Raw genomic sequence first — 18458 nt, forward strand, 5'->3', positions numbered from 1 at the left:
GCCAGATGGGATTGACAATTTACAGCCTAAAATTAACCTCAAAATCAAGTAGCCCATTCGGCGGTAACCCGCCCCATCTGGCAACCCTGGACACAACTCTGCATCCCTGGACGCGAAATGCATTTTGGGAAATAGGACTCGAGCTAGTGTCCATCGTAACCGACTTCAATTTTCACGGAAGTAACTGCTCGCCTACTAAATTTCTCGCATACTCAAATCTCGCATACTGTACAGTGTGAACGTACTACATACTCAAAATCTACGTCATATCTAGTATGAGTAGTATGCTAGTACGCTATTCCGATCACAGCCAAAGAGTGGTAATACTTACCCACCAACTTGCACTAACCCAGCTGATTCTAATTAGCACAGTTAGGAGAACTCATTAGTGGCATAAGCTGGTTTAGTGCTTTTACTTTGAACTGTGTTCAATACTTTTTTTCCTGTGTCACTTTATTGCACATAGCCTTTTTGAGGGATTGGAATGTTAGAATGTCTTACTGTGTAGTTTTACTGAGTTAATACCAAGGTCTGGTCTAAATAGCTGCATTTAAAAAATGGTTGATGTGCTGAGTGTGTATCTGCTTATTTCCCCCAATGTATATGCATAGCTTAATCTGCATGAGATCAATCTAAATATATGAAATTGAGTGGTAGCATTTCTCCGGCCCATAGCTGTTTACCAAAAAAGTGCCACAACCTTTTTGTTATTGTTTGAATCCCAGATGTAATTGTTTGAATACCCCTTTAAGCCATGTATCTGTACCATTTTGGTATTAGCTAAATGTGGAAATACGAAGAGAAAAAAAAGATTGTCTTAGTAGCCGACCGTTAAAAAAATAGATATATTTGAAGTTTCTCCACAGCAACATGGACACAAGAGTAAGAGATTAGTAAGAGCTTTATTTAGTGTGTAAACAAGTAATAATAATAAAAAATCAATCCAAACAAACAATGTACAGTATTTGACAACATGGTATCATGCAGTTACTTGAAGGAACAGTATATTTATTGAAATATTTCAATGTTATGCTGGTCACATTTTAAAGGAAAAGTAGTTTACACTATTTACAGTAACTTCCATATTTACACAGCCGTAACTCATCTCTGTCACCTGTGGCAGGCCCAGTAAAAAACTGTATAAAAACAACAACAACAACAACATTCATAGCTAACTACAACTATACAACTATTTACAACTACCAACCCCAATGAGTGAGAACAGAAACAATACTCTGAGGACGAGGACATGGGTTTCTTCTAACTATGGGTCATAATTAGGTATATTTTATTCATTACATTTTGATATGCAGCACTCTATAGACTGCAAGGAAGGACTGTGCGAAACAATGAAAGCTGTTCTAGCTGTTCTTCGCTACACTAATATCTACATTAAGATAATGGGTAATGGATCAATTAGATCATGAATATTCATTGATTTTATCTTTCTCAAGCGTGTCCTGCAGTTGAACCGTGTTGATGCAGTGTTCTTCTCTTGGGGACTTTGGGCTGTGTCATCCTGACACAGAGCTTGTGCAATCTGACTGGCCGGTCCATGCGCTTGGCTTTTCTGTACTTCCTGACCTTGGGCTTTGAAGCCTCTAGGTGGCGCCCTTCCTCCATGTCTCGACTCTTCTTCTTCTGCTCCAGCTGGTGGAGAGGTGCCTGGATGAGAGCAGCTGTACAGCTGAAGGCATAAGCAAACAGAGCGCTTCTGTTACCGACTCGTACTATTGTGAATTAAATAATGTAAGAAACTGAAATCTATTCAGGGACTCAGTGTTAAGAAGACCTCAGGGTTTCCCACTATTCATAGCAAAAGACTAATTAGTGTTGTATGACTCATTCATAGGTGACATTATATATTCATTGGCCCATACAGTAGCTGTTGATGAATAGAGATACATATGAGTAAATAACAAGTGTAGTATTATAGGAGGAATGTCAGGGTAGAGAGATTAGAGATGTTTTTTTATGTTACTATCATTCTCATTAACACCCAAAGTGAGAAAGAGAGGGAAATCAGCAGTTGGCGAGCTGTGTGTGTGTGTGTGTGTGTGTGTGTGTGTGTGTGTGTGTGTGTGTGTGTATGTGTGTGTGTGTGCGTGTGTGTGTGTTTGTGCTTGACCATCTGGTGGGGGGGGTGGTTATTAACCCTATGGCAGCTTCATCATGAGGGCAAAGACTCATTTGTGACAGGGTCTGGTGAAAAAGTCCTCAAGTAGGGCAAGGTCATTTTTCAGTGTTTTCCACATTATGAAAGTACAGAGATTTCAAATGATGTGTCATGCATTGAAATCTGAAAATAGTTGAAGAAGATATGTTTATTTGAATGTTGGCACCTCTCAAACCAAATACCGGAGAAACTCGCTCTGAATCAAAACACACGCAAAACAGCTGCTAGTAGCCAGCAGCTAGAAAGGAACATCGCTATGAACAACCTAACTGCATGTTTAGCACATCACAACATGCTGATAGAACATCAACATGCTAATTACACATAATTAGACAATCACACAGTCCTTGCTTTTGAAAACGTCCTAAAACATAATTTTGTTTACAAACCATGTATCACTTACCCAGTAGCCTACGGCAGACGAGACAGTGAATCCAATTCACAAATTATAAGTATTTAGTGATCCTAAAACTGTTGTTTGTTATATCGAGTGGGCTCTTCAACACTTCAACTTTCGTAATATGTGACAGCAGCTGGTGAAAGCGGCAACCAATCAAATTGTTCTGACTTTTATTCTGAAAAATGTAAATAAATGTCAATATTGAAAATCCACACACTCGCTAGTCAAGCCAAAACACTGCAATGCAATGGATTCGGTGAGTAATCCCCACTTCTCCCGCTTTCACCAGCTGATGTCACATATACAAAAAATGCTTTTTGGTCATTTGCGTGACTTGAGAATTGTCGACATTGTGAGCTTTTCACCAGACCGTGTCACATAGTGTGTCACTGTGTGTGTGTGTGTGTGTGTGTGTGTGTGCGTGTGTGTGTGTGTGTGTGTGTGTGTGTGTGCTGACTACTGACCTGGTCCCTTTAATGCAGTCCTGCGGCAGGCTGAAGCAGGACTGAGAGACGTAGCCCAGTAGAACGGTCTGCAGCCTGCTCTCCTCCTTCTGCTGACTCAGACCCTGGAACAACCTGCAGGACACATCAGGGTGAGACACCAGCTACATGAAAGGACTCCCCCCCCCCCGCTATGTACACAGAGATATGGACTAATATGTTTAATCTCTGGTAATCTCTGGTGCACTTGTGTGTCTGTCTGTCTATGTCTGTGTCTCTGTGTCTCTGTGTGTGTGTGTGTGTGTGTGTGTGTGTGTGTGTGCCTGTCTGTCTCTGTTTGTGTGTTTGTGTGCGTGTGCGTGTCTATGTGTGTGTGTGTGTGTGTGTGTGTCTGTCTGTGTGTCTGTCTGTCGTGTGCGCATGCGTGCGCACGTGTGTCTGTGTGTCTGTGTGTGTGTGTGTGTGTGTGTGTGTACGTGTGTGTGGGTGTGTGTTCTGCTGCCCTACTTCTGTGTGTTGTGAAACATGAAGCAACTGCACCACGACTCTCTGCCAGCGGTGTGTGTGATCTTTACACACGAGGCTGTAAACCAGCTGGTTGTGACACGCCGGTTCAAGCCCATGCTGCCACGTAGTGGTGCACGTGCAGTGGTAGAGGGCAAGGCCGGTCCTAGGCATTTAGGTGCCCTAGGCGAGAGTATGATTTGATGCCCCCCCCTCTCCCCCCAAATTTTAGGGGCGCCACCACCACATTAAGCCACCAGTACTGCCTCATCACCACCCACACATTCAACAGTAAGCCACCTTCGAGAGAGGGCACGCACGTTAGTTGCGGGCGGGTGGGCGGGAGGTTCGCAAGAGGCGAGTGTGACTAACCGCGAAGCATAATAGAGACAGTAGGCTGAGACGTATTTTCATAGAGACATGAAATTCATAGAGACATAAAAGTATTTAAATGTAAAAAAACCTTTTTGGGGGCATTTGGCATTTGGCGCCCTCCAGGCATTTGGCGCCCTAGGCGACCGCCTAGTTCGCCTATGTCTAGGACCGGCCCTGGTAGAGGGTGTTGTATCTGGGTAAATGTAAGGTAAATGACCTGCTGGTACAGGTGCAGTGGTAGAGGGTGTTGTATCTAGGTAAATGTAAGGTAAATGACCTGCTGGTACAGTTGCAGTGGTAGAGAGTTCTGGGTTCAGGGTTGTGGAGGCCGTATCTCTTCTGCCAGGGAAGGATCTTGAACCGACACACATCCAGGTCCCTGTACATCTCACACACCTGCGGCTTCCCTACAGAGAGGATGCAGGATGAGGGGAATGGTGTTTTAGGGGCGATAGATAGATAAAAGGCAGACAGACAGGCAGGCAGGCAGACAGGCAGACAGGCAGACAGGCAAGTAGGCAGACAGATGCAAAATGATCGATTGGTTGATATGCATTAAAAACCTTCACATACAGTACATTATGTTTTCCTCCCTCCCGCGTACCTGTGTTTGTTGTGTTTTGCTCAGGCAGAGGCAGGGCGTTGGAGAAGGTGCGTTTGGCTGAGGATGGGGTCCTAGGGTCCTGGGTAGGCAGGGTGTTAGAGAAGGTGTGTTTGGCTGAGGATGGGGTCCTAGGATCCTGGGTAGACAGGGTGTTAGGGAAGGTGTGTTTGGCTGTGGATGGGGTCCTAGGGTCCTGGGTAAACAGGGCCTTAGAGAAGGTGGCTGTGGCTGAGGATGGGGTCCTGGGCTTCTGGGTAGGTAGGGCGGTCTCCCCTACCTTACTGCTCACAGACACGGACGCTGTCTCTGTCCCCTGCGTGCTCTTGTGTGAGGTGCTGGTGTCTGCTGCACCAGGGGCGGGGGGGAGGGTGAGGGTGGGGCTGGCCGCAGAGGCAGAGGAGAAGACGGTTGGAGAGGCAGGGGCGGAAGTGCCAGCACCAGCGGAAGTCCCAGAGGTGGAGGAGGCCACCGTGACTGACGTGCTGGTGTCCCGAGGCCCTGTGGTGAGCTGTGCTGGAGCGGTCCTCATGGTGGTGCTGATAGTAGTCGTGGTGGTGTTGGCAGCCATGTTGTCTTCACCACTGTCTGGGTGGGTGGAGTTATAGAGTGTGGGAGGATGTACCACAGCATAAAGAACCATCTCAGACACCTGACACCTGAGACAGGAAGGTGAGTTAGAGGTCAATAGTGGTGTTGTTGCTGTTAACACATGGCATATTGCTACATCAGAACAGTATATAATGTCACTCTTATGCACTCTCAAAAATGCCGGGTGAGAGAGGTCGCTCGCTGGCGTTGCTTGTTCGCCGCTTCTCCATCTGAAATTGCAGTATACAGAATAGATTGTCCTACAAAGACACCTAGACTTAGATTTAGTCATCTAAAAATGTATTAGACCCCTATACTTTCTTTTATTTCTTTTTTGTTTCTTTTTATACTACTCGATCTTTTCGGTTTGTAAAGCGACTTGTGCATTATTGCCTATGCCGTCAGCCTATCAGAATGCTTGTTCCAAAATCACTATCTCTTTCATCTCTTCATCTCTTTGACATAGGCATTTTTGACTCTACATACAAAGATGGCTCGGCTGACCACAAGTGACGCATGACTTAGGCAATTATGCTATGAGGCTAGCGATTTGAAGAAGGGCATCATGCCTGTTACGGTTGGGGGTCACCATTTCCCTGGTGACTCCTTGGTGACTCCCCTGGTGGCGCTGACACTACTACACTCCCTGTTCCTCTCCTCGTTGTGGACTAATGCGTGCCACCTATGTTTGGCACTTGTGTATTGATGCGCTCCCTGCTGGTCCATCTCCCTGTTTGTTCAGTGTCCGTGTGTGCGCCTGCTTTGTTATGTGTCTGCCTTGCACAGGAAGTTGATCCCTGCCTCCACCTCTGCCGGCTGCTATCACTTTGTCCTGGACCCCACCTGCGGCACAATCCGCCGCGCACACCGCCCTTGTTATACATGCCATTCAAGTATTATCTATGCCATTTCATGAACTAACATGTTTATCTAAAAGGTTAATACTTACATGCCAAACCAGTTTCTTTGTGCACATTGGAGTCTGTGGGAGAACTCAAAGCACTGCAACTTCAGCAGGTTAAAAAAGGTATAGCCCACCACATCAGATATGCTGTCCTGAGCCCCCAGCAAACACCTGCGAAACCTGCATGACAGAACACAGACATGTTAGCCCATATAATGTCTCAATACTTTTGGAATATGGGGTCATACAGGACCAAAATGTTCTACTTTGGACAGTAGACGTATTGACAGCTACATCTTACCTCTTGTCGCAGTCACAGTGAGACATGGTGAAGATGTTGGCGTTGAAGACGCCGTAGTTAGACTCAAAGGAGAGGACGGTGTCCTTACACTGGTCATGCTCACGGCAACAACTATCTGTCCGCGCAAACACACCTGCGATGGGTAGACAGAGACTGAATCAGCACTGGGTACACTATATGGACAAAAGTATTGGGACACACGAACATCACACCCATATGTGCTTGTTGAACTACTCATTCCAAAACCATGGGCACTAATATGGAGTTGGTTCCACCTTTGCTGCTATAACAGCTTCCACTCTTCTGGGAAGACTTTCTACTAGTTTTTAGAATTATGGTTGCGGGGATTTCCTTCCATTCAGCCAGAAGAGCATTAATGGTAAATGGACTGCACTTATATAGGTCCTTTATCCAAAGCGCTTTACAACGGCTTCTCATTCACCCATTCACACACACATTCACACATCAATGGCGGCAATTAATGAGGTCGGGCACTGATGTTGGGCGAGAAGGACTGGCTCACAGACTGTGCTCCAATTCATCCCAAAGGTCAGAGCTCTGTGCGCAGGCCAGTCATGTTCTCCCAGACCAAACTCGGCAAACCATGTCATTATGGACCTCACTTTGTGTATAGGGGCATTGTCATGCTGAAACTGGAAAGGGCCTTCCCCAAACTGTTGCCACAAAGTTGGAAGCATACAATTCTCTAGAATCACATTGTATGCTGTAGCATTAAGATTTCCCTTCACTGGAACTAAGGGGCCTAGCCCAAACCAAGAGCCCCAGATGATAATTGTGTCCATACAGTGTATGTCAGCTGGAAATGTAGCCTAGGTCGGACGAGTAAATGGGAAACATATACCATCACCAGTTATATCCTGTTTTTAAAACATACTAAAATGCTGGTATTACCTACCTAAATCTGAGTACGCAGCTGCATTGTTCCCCGAGCCGCACCAAAGCGTTCCTGGTACAATGAAACTGCGCTTGACGCGCCGGCGCCTCATCGCCCCGGGACTGTCATCACCGCCAACCCAGGGATGCTGCTGCCGGGACAATAAACTGACGGTGTCATCAATACTCATACGCCCGCTTCCCGTGTGTTCTTCGCGCTCGGTGACAACGCACGGACTGTCCGGTCCAAGCATCGTTCTGATGTCAAAGTGCTTGTCCGGTTTGTCCGAAAAATCTCCCTTATTCTTCTGACACAGAGACAGGTAGTCTTCTGTTCCCGCCGTGTCGTCGCTCCAAGCGCAGTTGACCAGTGTGCGCTGCCCAGACCAGACACTGTGGTAGAGGCGGTGGGATGGAGAGGAGTGCTGGTGGCTCTTCTTGTTGTGGCGAAGGAAACTGTGGTGACTCTCGCCATTCGACGTGATTTTAGTCCAGAAGCAGAAGTTCCTAGTTTCATCAGCAGTGCTCAACTTTAGAAACGCTGATATTATTATAACAGCAAGGCATAAAGGGTACCTCATAGGCCTATGCATTTTCGGCACCAAAATGCACACTTTCATCCAATAGAAATGTAGCTTAAATAATAATAAGTATGTGCCTACAATATATAAATAAATTGAAAAGTGTCTTTCGAATTCTTCTTCTCAGGGGTTGAATAAACCTACTGCTGAAAGTTGCTACACGTTTTTTGCAGTTCCCTGCGTCATCAGTGAAAGCATCCACTGTATTACCTGAGATCCTCTGGCGGCTATCAATTCCAGGTGGTTTTAAACTGCGGTTCGGGACTTTCCCACGGTTACGTCCAGAATGATGTCAACATTCAGCACGCCTCCCTCTCCCCATCCGCGCGCGCGCGCACGTGCGCACGCACACACACACACACACACACACACACACACACACACACACACACACACACACACACACAAACACAAACACACACCATAAATACGCAAAGATGAATCAATCATTACAACTACCAAACATCTGATAAGATAAGATAACAGAGCGGCTAATAAGCGGCATTTTATTGGCAAGTGATAAATCATTATTTCATCTAATAATTCAACTTCTGTGGGATGATGGTGAACTGCCAAGATCCAGTGATCTTGTCCGACTCACCATCCCCAAAGCCCGTACCGTTGTCGGTCGCAGCGCTTTCCGGTTCGCTGCAGCACACGACTGGAACACTTTACAGAACACCCTCAAACTCACCGCCCTCACCTCACTCACTGCTTTCAAACAAATCCTGCAGCGAACCATAGTCGATCAATGCACCTGTTGATCACCGTCTCTCACCCCTCCCATAACCCATCACTGCCTCATTTTAAGTACCCCTGCTGCTCCACTACCCCCGCTATCCCTCACCTCCGCTCTTCCTCACCCCTACCTCCTCCGTCTCTCTCCCCTCTCTCTGACTGTTAGTATTTTAATGCATCTGTATTTGCCAGTGTTTTATTGTTGTAAATTATTTAACCTTGTTTTATTTCTAAACCCCCCCCCCCCCCCCCCCCCAAAGAGCCATTGCTTTTTGGTAAGGCTGCATTTGTAAATAAGAATTTGTTCTTACATGTTTGCCTGGTTAAATAAAGGTAAAAAAAAAACAAAAAACTGCAACGTGGAGTTCAAGTTTAAACCGAAGGCCAATGATGCGATCAGGTCCGTGAACTTTAACCTAGTTGGACATGACAATACCATTATCAACAAATGCAAAGTTCACTAATCTGGTGATGCGTGTCTTGGTGGGGCGATCGGCGCAAACCTCACCTGATCGTCCAACGTTTCCTGCCATGTCACAAAAGCTATAACCGCGTCCCCGTTTATGATGTTTAGGCCTACGTGTTACTGTAACTATTTGCATGCTCTCTTCTTACATGAGAACAGTAGCTAATATGTGTGAATGTCAACCTTCTTCATATTAGATTTTTTTTTAAGTAAAAGGAGAAATCCATATTATGCCATTTCAACACTTTCCACTTTATTATTTAATTGTACATTGCATTATTGTCGATGCCATGCAATCACAGGTCATTTCACATTTTAGAATATGCATCAATTAACATTTCATAATGCAGGATCTCTCTAGACAGGGCACACTCTTTGTATTTTGTGAGCATGTATTGACTCTCACAGTAAGATAAGATGCAGGGCCATTATCGTAGCGCATGTCAACATTACACTGTTTCATAAGCATTTCACCAGGCTTTGTAAATCCATTACACAGGATTGCTATAATAATTACTTTGCTCGACATGAGAGAGAGAGAGAGAGAGAGAAGAGAGAGAGAGAGAGAGAGAGAGAGAGAGAGAGAGAGGGAGAGGGAGAGAGAGAGAGAGGGGGAGAGAGAGAGAGAGAGAGAGAGAGAGAGAGAGAGAGAGACAGAGAGAGAGAGAGAGAGAGAGAGAGAGGAGAGAGAGAGAGAGAGAGAGAGAGAGAGAGAGAGAGAGAGAGAGAGACAGAGAGAGAGAGAGCTCTAAGTAAGTCAGTGCATTCCAGGTCCCAGTGGTTCTTGGACGAGTGGTACTGCATGTTATCACTTCATTAACATAAACAGTTAAAACTAATAATGTAAACATATTCATACAGGACATACACATATGCTCCATAACATTCAACAGCTCCCCTTAACAAACAGTGTGTACATACATTTCACTACTGAAATAAATATGTGTTTGGTAGTGCAAACACCTGAACCAAGCAGTCACAGTATATAAGCAGAGTATACAACACAGTAGTCATACCAGCACTGTTCTCAGTATAGGGGGTGAGAAAGAGGAAATTCCAGGGGTTGGGTCAAACGTTGGTAACAGGCAATATAACAACACATTAACAACAGTCTAAATGTTTTGTTTTTTTATCCTGTCAATAACAATTTAAAATAATCTGAAATCCGAATTCTGGGTTTACAGAATTACTCCAAAGATGACTCTTTTCCCTACTGATGTATCATATTTGACTTATCATATAATTGATTCATCTTTGAGTCTGTTTTCGTTTCACAGTAAATATTGTTTTGATGAGAATCCAGATGTGCTCTCTTGTACAGTAGCACAGTAAGTCTTATAATTCCTAGACTCATCATAGAAACTGGAAATGATTGAAATGGCACCTTGGTTTGCTTGCTCAGGCTAGCGTTACGACTAAAAAATGACAGACAGTAAATTGGAAGACAAAGGGATGTTTCACAGAGAGATACAGACGAGGGTAAATAAATACAATAGAGAGAGGCAGCTCATATCTCAGTCACTCTGGACTGTGTTGTCGTTTAATAAGACGTGCCAGCGCTCTATCTTCTTGTCTTTGTTCTTGAGGCATTCGTACCAGTGCTTTAGACACTCCCCCTTGGCAGTGATGCCTAGCTGACATCCACCTGAAGAGATTTGATTCGATTCAGTTAGATTAGATTCAACTTTATTGTCATTGCAGAGTACAAAGTACTATACAACTAAAGTGATGTATAATATTCTTTTTATATATGATTTTTTTTTTTTTAAATAGTGCTGTCAATCGATTACAATTTTTACAAGTTTAAAATACTAGTATTTACTTATTTTGGGAGGAAGATAAAACAAAAACATGTGTGGTGTTGGAATAAAGAATCTCTTAATTTGTCAAAGTAAAAAAAAGTCTCAAGCTATGCATTCAGAATCGCACTTAACTGCCAAACCTCAGACTGCACAGATACACTGTCGGCCTACTGATAATACTTTAATGTATTATATCTTTGACCACTGTTTTGTGGCACTGTTCCGACTTTCACTATAGTTCAGCAAGCAGAGAAAATCTGAGTCATCTCCAAGCACTCGAGTTTGACAAATTTGTCTTGCTTATTCGTTTTTTTCTTCAAACCGATCATTGTTGTTTTCATTCTCAAATTGCTATCACAGGTACATGTCTCTCCTTTGTTAACTGAATATTTTCAAAGTGCTGATTGTTACTTTTAATAAACATTATTGTACACAGACAGTAGCAGGTTGAATTGCTTGTTTAAGCTGTTATGGTTATACTAACACCGGACCTTGTCGCCGGCACATCTGTTCTGGATCTAACCTCCGTAGCGGGAAAGCTGGCTGTGACTCAGAACACTGTCACTGAACACTTTTGAACGTAGCTCAGGGCAGGGTCATCCCTATGTTCCCACAGCCCTACGTTCCCACATTTCTAAGTAATCATACTGTAAAGGCAGGAATCTCTGTAGGGTTAGGGTTAGGAACAGCACACAAGGGTTAAACTGAGGAAACATAGGGCTGTGGGAACATAGGGCTGGGGGAACATAGACACGCTCCCCTCAGGGCTGGCTAGCTAGGTGTTATAAGGAGATATTGTCCTCAGTCAGGGAAGAGAAGGTTGAATCGTAATCATTGATTTATGCAGATCTGGGTTACATTCTCTATACAGATGTTTCCAAGGCAGCACACTCTGTTAGGTGTGGCAGGATCAGGATTGACCCAGCCTGGCTACGGCAGTTGGAAACCAAGTACTGATGGAAGTTACAGCTTATATACTAGTTCACAGAGAGAGAATAGCTTTACATTGGTTCCATACATGGCTCTGCCCTATGGAAGTCTGTGTTCTGCTGACCATTGCTGATCACTAGGCAAGTTCTCCTATATCCTAGAGTTCAACTGGTCTCACTGTTACTTGACCTAACCCTAGTTTTCCCACATGTACCGTAACATATATATGGTATGTGCCTGCTCCTAAAGGTGTCTTGTTCACTCCTCGGTGACTGAGAGTGGGCAGTTTGAAGTATGTTTAAGATTAAACAATGAATATTGCAATATTTGACAGGGGTGGTGATTAGCGTCTATAGTATTAAAGCCATGACATATGTGGCAAACGCCTTACATACATATTATGTATAGACTCTATACATAATATGTATGTAAGGCGTTTGCCACAGTAGAAGTTATAATTTATGGTAATATGAATTTATGGTAATATGATTAATTCACGTCAAATCTTTTAAGGTTTCCAAATTAACTGCCATCGTTAACGTGTTAACATTAAGAAAAACAAAACATGACAATGATAGTGATAGGTACGGTAAGGCATGTACGGTAGTTTAGAGTTATGAACTATGTACAGTTATGGTAGCTTATACAGTGTGGTAGCTTATAGTAAGTAATGTGCAGATGTATAAAATAAGCTATATCAAAGAGGCATGTTCAATGTGAAATATACAGTATGTGCAAAGCAAAGGTAGTATTGTAAACATCAGTTTAGTTTAGACTAGAGGTACATACAGTTATGAGATATGTACAGTTAAGGAAGCTTATACAGTGTGGTAGCTTATGTACAGTAAGTAATGTGTAGATGGAAGAGGAAGAGGTTGGAAGAGGTAAGCCAAACAGGACGTTTAGTTACTGCTCTTGAAAATGGAATTAAAGTAATACTGCGCATTGGGAATGTCTTCTCCCAAAAGGTACTTGTCTTAATTCAAGTTCAAATAGAAGAGAAGATGATTTGTTTAGGCCTTATAGGAGAGATGCTATTGGAGGAGTTGATTAGTTCTCTGCTATTTGATCTGTCAAATATTCTGTCAAAAGCTTCATTTCCCTGCCGTCAGAACTCACCAATGAAATCATTGCTCGTGCCCAAGTCATAATCCCACACTGAGATGTCCAGGGACTTCTTGGCCAGTTCACCGTGCTTTACTTCATAGCTGAACTCCTACAACACAAAACGGATTAGAGTCTATCCATTTCAATAACACACAGACTGCAGACTAGAGTCCAAATGTCCTTTAATGACATATTCTAAATGGAATGTATGAAAAATTATTCTTTGGGAGGACTAACCTCATTGAACTCTGGGTTGAGAGTCTTCTTCTTGATCTGAGTCTTGTTCTTGGCTTTCTTCCCCATGTCTGGCTTCAGACAGCTGTATGCAGCACACACAGATAGGAGAGGTCGGCCATCGTGTCCTAACTAGCATGTTGGCTTACTTTTGGCTTACTTTTGAATAACGTCGGTTTGCTTCATCACACCAAAGTGAAGCCTCTACAAAGTTGTGAGACATGAAGCACGTACACTTGGAAGGTATGGAGCATGTACACTAGGAAGGCAGGAAGCATGTACACTAGGAAGGTATGAAGCATGTACACTAGGAAGGCAGGAAGCATGTACACTAGGAAGGTATGAACCATGTACACTAGGAAGGCAGGAAGCATGTACACTAGGAAGGCAGGAAGCATGTACACTAGGAAGGTATGAAGCATGTACACTAGGAAGGCAGGAAGCATGTACACTAGGAAGGCAGGAAGCATGTACACTAGGAAGGTATGAAGCATGTACACTAGGAAGGCAGGAAGCATGTACACTAGGAAGGCAGGAAGCATGTACACTTGGAAGGTATGAAGCATGTACACTTGGAAGGTATGGAGCATGTACACTAGGAAGGTAGGAAGCATGTACACTTGGAAGGTATGAAGCATGTACCCTAGGAAGGCAGGAAGCATGTACACTTGGAAGGTATGAAGCATGTACACTAGGAAGGCAGGAAGCATGTACACTTGGAAGGCAGGAAGCATGTACACTAGGAAGGTATGGAGCATGTACACTAGGAAGGTATGGAGCATGTACACTAGGAAGGTAGGAAGCATGTACACTTGGAAGGTATGGAGCATGTACACTAGGAAGGTAGGAAGCATGTACACTTGGAAGGTATGAAGCATGTACACTAGGAAGGCAGGAAGCATGTACACTTGGAAGGTATGAAGCATGTACACTAGGAAGGCAGGAAGCATGTACACTAGGAAGGTATGGAGCATGTACACTTGGAAGGTATGGAGCATGTACACTAGGAAGGTATGGAGCATGTACACTAGGAAGGCAGGAAGCATGTACACTAGGAAGGTATGAAGCATGTACACTAGGAAGGCAGGGAGCATGTACACTAGGAAGGTATGGAGCATGTACACTAGGAAGGCAGGAAGCATGTACACTTGGAAGGTATGAAGCATGTACACTAGGAAGGTATGAAGCATGTACACTAGGAAGGTATGGAGCATGTACACTAGGAAGGCAGGAAGCATGTACACTAGGAAGGCAGGAAGCATATACACTAGGAAGGTATGGAGCATGTACACTAGGAAGGCAGGAAGCATGTACACTAGGAAGGTATGAAGCATGTACACTAGGAAGGTATGAAGCATGTACACTAGGAAGGCAGGAAGCATGTACACTAGGAAGGCAGGAAGCATGTACACTAGGAAGGCAGGAAGCATGTACACTAGGAAGGCAGGAAGCATGTACACTAGGAAGGCAGGAAGCATATACACTAGGAAGGTATGGAGCATGTACACTTGGAAGGTATGGAGCATGTACACTAGGAAGGTATGAAGCATGTACACTAGGAAGGTATGGAGCATGTACACTAGGAAGGTATGAAGCATGTACACTTGGAAGGTATGGAGCATGTACACTAGGAAGGTATGAAGCATGTACACTAGGAAGGCAGGAAGCATGTACACTAGGAAGGCAGGAAGCATGTACACTAGGAAGGTATGGAGCATGTACACTAGGAAGGCAGGAAGCACTCACATCTTGACGAAGGGATCAGAGTATCCGTTGGAGTCCATGGAGGCCAGGTGAGCACAGCGGACCACGCCCACTATTAGACTCCCCTGCTGGGTGCTGTAGGTCAGGGAGACCAGGATACGACCCCTCTCCTCAGCGCTGTCACCCTCGTTTCCCTACACACACACACACACACACACACACACACACAAATACCCACACATACACACAAACACGAATACACACACACAAACACACGCGCGCACGCGCAAACACACACACACACACACACACACACACCACACACACACACACACAAACAAACAAATTAACGATTTACGCCCTAATATCATGTGACCATGTACTTATGTTGTATACATAAATAAATACAAACTCTCTGTCCATGTGTTGCTTACATCCTCCTCGTAGAGAGCCATGCCCCGGACCGAACCTCCCGTTCCTGTTCGCTTCACCTGAGGGGGAGAGGAACAGGAAGTGAGGTCACAACCATCCTGATCATTGCCTGAACTGGCCATCCATCACAGGTGTATCAGCCAATCAGGGGCTAGAATGGTGAACGCACGGTATATGAGTACATGTATGAGCTTGGTGACTATACTTAGAGAACTATCAATACAGTATACGCTTCAACGTTCATTCATTTCCACGCTTCAAGCCTTGGTCACGCACGCAGCACGTCACACCTGTGTGATGGTGAGGCACCATGTCCACTGGGGGGCAGTGTTGTAGTCAGGCTTACCGGCACCACTCTCTCCAGACACACGTTGTAGATCTTCTTCTCGTTGAGCTTGAGCTTCTTCAGAGCCACGCGCGTCTCTCCTATGAACTCGTTGTGCCCAAACGTGTCCTCGTCGCTCACGGACAGCCTGGAGGACGACAGAGGCCAGTCTTATTCTTTAACACTAACACAGCCATGAGGGGTCATTTGACCCCTGTGAGTAAAGAAAATGTTATATCTTTTTACTCGATCAAATTTCAGGACCCTCCTTTCATGACTTTTCCTAGATATGTGCGTTCTACCACCCAGTATCCTTACATTTTCATAATCACATCAGGATAAGCTAATATAAAGCTATTTTGCAGTTTTTCGGTGTAGGAAGCAGGGTAATTTACAAGCAGCCAACTAGTGGTCGTTGTGTGTAAATAGCAGCTTGAGCATTGTAAAAAGGCTCTTTTAGTAGGTAAAAATGCATGGCTGTTCTAGTGTTAAGCTTTGGAAAATGTTCTTTTTTTCCTTTTCATAGGTTATTTTTTTTTCTGAGTGGGCCAGTCCCACTCCCGTATTTTTCCTTTTCTCGAGAGATAAGTGAAGATTAACTGGAAAGTAAGGAGAACAGGGCATGTCAGCAGGGCATGGGCCGGAATCGAACCCATGCCGACATGGGCATAATGTGTGCACTGTAGACTGTGGTGCTAGACCACTGGACTACCCCAAGCCACTTTATCAATCGATCTTAAGTCAATGAAGAGCCACTGAGCAAAGTGGGGCAAGGTCATTGTAACCGTTAGATTTAAATCACTTCTCACCTTTTCTGTAGTGTTATGTACAGTACAGAAGTCCATGGCAGAGGAGGCTGGTGGAGGTAGAAGTCGGAGGACGGGGTCATTGTAATTGTATTATGTATTACAATGAGCCCGTCCTCCGATTTCTACCTCCACTAGCCTCCCCGTGCCTGTGAGGTGTGGTCGAGGCTGTGCTTACCGGAGTGTTTTGCGTTGCATGTCGTCTTCAGTGATGCCGTGGTACACCAGCGTCTCGTTCCACACAGGGTTGAGGGTGTTCCTCAGGGTCTTGGTGCGGAGCTTGTTAGACTGGGGACACACAGAACCAGAGAGAGATCTCCCTCATGTGATCCTGTGTGTGTGCGTGTGTATGTGTGTGTGTGTGTGTGTGTGTGTGTGTGTGTGTGTGTGTGTGTGTGTGTGTGCATGCGTGCCTGTGTACATGTCTGTGTATATGTGCGGATGTTTGTGTACATTCGTGTCTGCGTATATGTGTGTGTGTGTGTGTGTGTGTGTGTGTGTGTGTGTGTGTGTGTGTGTGTGTGGGTGTGGGTGTGGGTGTTGACATCTCCCCTGAACGAGGAACAAAATCAAGAAAGAATGTTCCGGACAAACAACCATGACCGCTGTCCCTGTTCCTGTCCTGTCATGCGTGTGGTGGAGCTCTGTCTGTAAATTACACATCATCACAACTCTTCCATCATCACTGTGGGAGGCTAGAGACCTACAGCACCTCTCTGCTGCCAACTATAGTTCTCCTATACTGTAATCACATACTGTCACATATCCTACCATGGTACCATATAGTACCAAGTCGTACAGTGATGAATGTCAGCCATAAAAAGAGTCAAGTCAACAAGGTTTGGACCAATCACTATGTGGATGTCAGGTCACAGGCTGTATTTAGTCCCTCTGTAAAACACTAATTAAGACTAATCTTAGTCTAAATCACACTTTCTCTGGGAAACGGGCCCTAGATGTCCTGTTGGTGGATGTGGTGTTCAGTGTACACGTATGGCTTTGGTCTCTCTGAGGTTTTACAGCGGAGGTCTGCTGTGGAGAACAGAGGAGGTGGAGTGGGTAGTTAGTTACCACACCTTACCTTACTGGCTCCAGGCAACAGGTGCAGCTTGACATAAGGATCAGCAAGCCCATTAGAGTCCATAGGCTTCAGACCCTGGAAAAACAAACAGAGGAATACCGGTTTACATGGGAGACTTCATTTTGTGTGTGTGTGTGTGTGAGTGAGTGAGAGTGTGAGTGAGAGTGTGTGTGTGTGTGTGTGTGTGTGTGTGTGTGTGCGTGTGTACATGTACGTGTGTGTGTGCTTGCGTGTGTGCGTGTGTGTGTGCGTGTGTGTGTGTGTGTGCGTGTTCGTACAGTACCTTGGCCTTAACAATATTGCAGTGCAGGGCATTGCTCTCCAGTTCGTAAAGAAGACTGAATTCAAAAGAGCCCAGAGTGGCTGACAGGCACAGAAAGAAAGAACGACAGATCAGTCAACACAGATTTAGAATAACAGAGATAGAGGGAATATTTCCCCCTGTGAGTGCCTAGTACATCTTGTGTGTATTTTATTGGTCTTATGAGTGATCCCAACCCTCTGGGATAAATAAACATTGATTGTTACATAAAAGAATCGATTCTCAGAGAGACGAGACGGAAGAAGACAATTGATTAAAACCAGTAAAAGGAAAAAAACACCTGATAAAAAGACATGAAACAGGAACCACATCATCAACATGCAAGTCTGTGTTGCAGGCCTTCTGATAGATAAAGGCCTCTTCATCCCCACTACCCCCCCGGTACAGTTCCTCTAAAAAAAGTAATTCTTCCTTCTTCTAGAATTGTGACTGCCAATGGCCCCTGGTCCGAGCATAGATCTGTTCTTACTTATGATGACGGATGGGTAGATGATTTACTTACTCAGACAAATGTCGTTTTTGGATGTCGCTTGGATAACTAGTGTCTGCTAAACGGCAAAAATGGAATGGAATGGAATGCATAGATACAGAGCAATCTTACTGCAATCATCAGAGTCGTAGCTGTCATTTTCCTCCTCTGGAGCGGGAGTGGGGGAGGGCCGTGGTGGCGTGGGGTTAGAGGCAGGGGGGGTCCGGGTAAGAGCGGCGTGGGTAGCTGGGATGGGGGCGGGGGGGTTGGAG

General features: G+C 44.8%; 2 protein-coding genes across 3 annotated transcripts in view; both read right to left on the bottom strand.

Moving 5' to 3' along the window:
* Nucleotides 1-913: 913 nt before the first annotated feature.
* On the bottom strand, nucleotides 914-8164 carry pla2g3 (phospholipase A2 group III). Of its 2 annotated transcripts, XM_080529890.1 has the most exons (8): nucleotides 7973-8164; nucleotides 7212-7621; nucleotides 6296-6428; nucleotides 6040-6174; nucleotides 4503-5158; nucleotides 4176-4305; nucleotides 3041-3154; nucleotides 914-1687 (listed from the first exon to the last, which is right to left on the bottom strand). In XM_080529890.1, exons 2-8 carry the CDS (start codon nucleotides 7441-7443, stop codon nucleotides 1450-1452), a joined length of 1638 nt encoding a protein of 545 aa, XP_080386016.1. In that variant the 5' UTR covers nucleotides 7444-7621; nucleotides 7973-8164; the 3' UTR covers nucleotides 914-1449. The 2 variants fall into 2 exon arrangements, with proteins under 2 accessions (XP_080386016.1, XP_080386015.1); XM_080529889.1 differs by lacking the exon at nucleotides 7973-8164 and having other exon boundaries at nucleotides 7212-7783.
* Nucleotides 8165-10104: 1940 nt separating this feature from the next.
* rph3aa (rabphilin 3A homolog (mouse), a) overlaps nucleotides 10105-18458 on the bottom strand; it is a gene marked incomplete at its 5' end in the record, with an annotated part of 12381 nt that continues 4027 nt past the window's right edge. The window contains 10 exons of the mRNA XM_080529411.1: nucleotides 10105-10619; nucleotides 12826-12922; nucleotides 13051-13132; nucleotides 14794-14945; nucleotides 15186-15242; nucleotides 15530-15656; nucleotides 16493-16602; nucleotides 17396-17470; nucleotides 17679-17758; nucleotides 18319-18458. The exon at nucleotides 18319-18458 is cut by the window's right edge and continues 88 nt beyond it. Coding sequence (XP_080385537.1) covers nucleotides 10489-10619; nucleotides 12826-12922; nucleotides 13051-13132; nucleotides 14794-14945; nucleotides 15186-15242; nucleotides 15530-15656; nucleotides 16493-16602; nucleotides 17396-17470; nucleotides 17679-17758; nucleotides 18319-18458 — 1051 coding nt within the window. The 3' untranslated portion in view covers nucleotides 10105-10488. The remainder of the gene's footprint in view (nucleotides 10620-12825; nucleotides 12923-13050; nucleotides 13133-14793; nucleotides 14946-15185; nucleotides 15243-15529; nucleotides 15657-16492; nucleotides 16603-17395; nucleotides 17471-17678; nucleotides 17759-18318) is intronic.

The sequence above is a fragment of the Nansenia antarctica genome (genome assembly GCF_963989245.1).
Source record: "Nansenia antarctica genome assembly, chromosome: 4".
NCBI classification, from domain to species: domain Eukaryota; kingdom Metazoa; phylum Chordata; class Actinopteri; order Argentiniformes; family Microstomatidae; genus Nansenia; species Nansenia antarctica.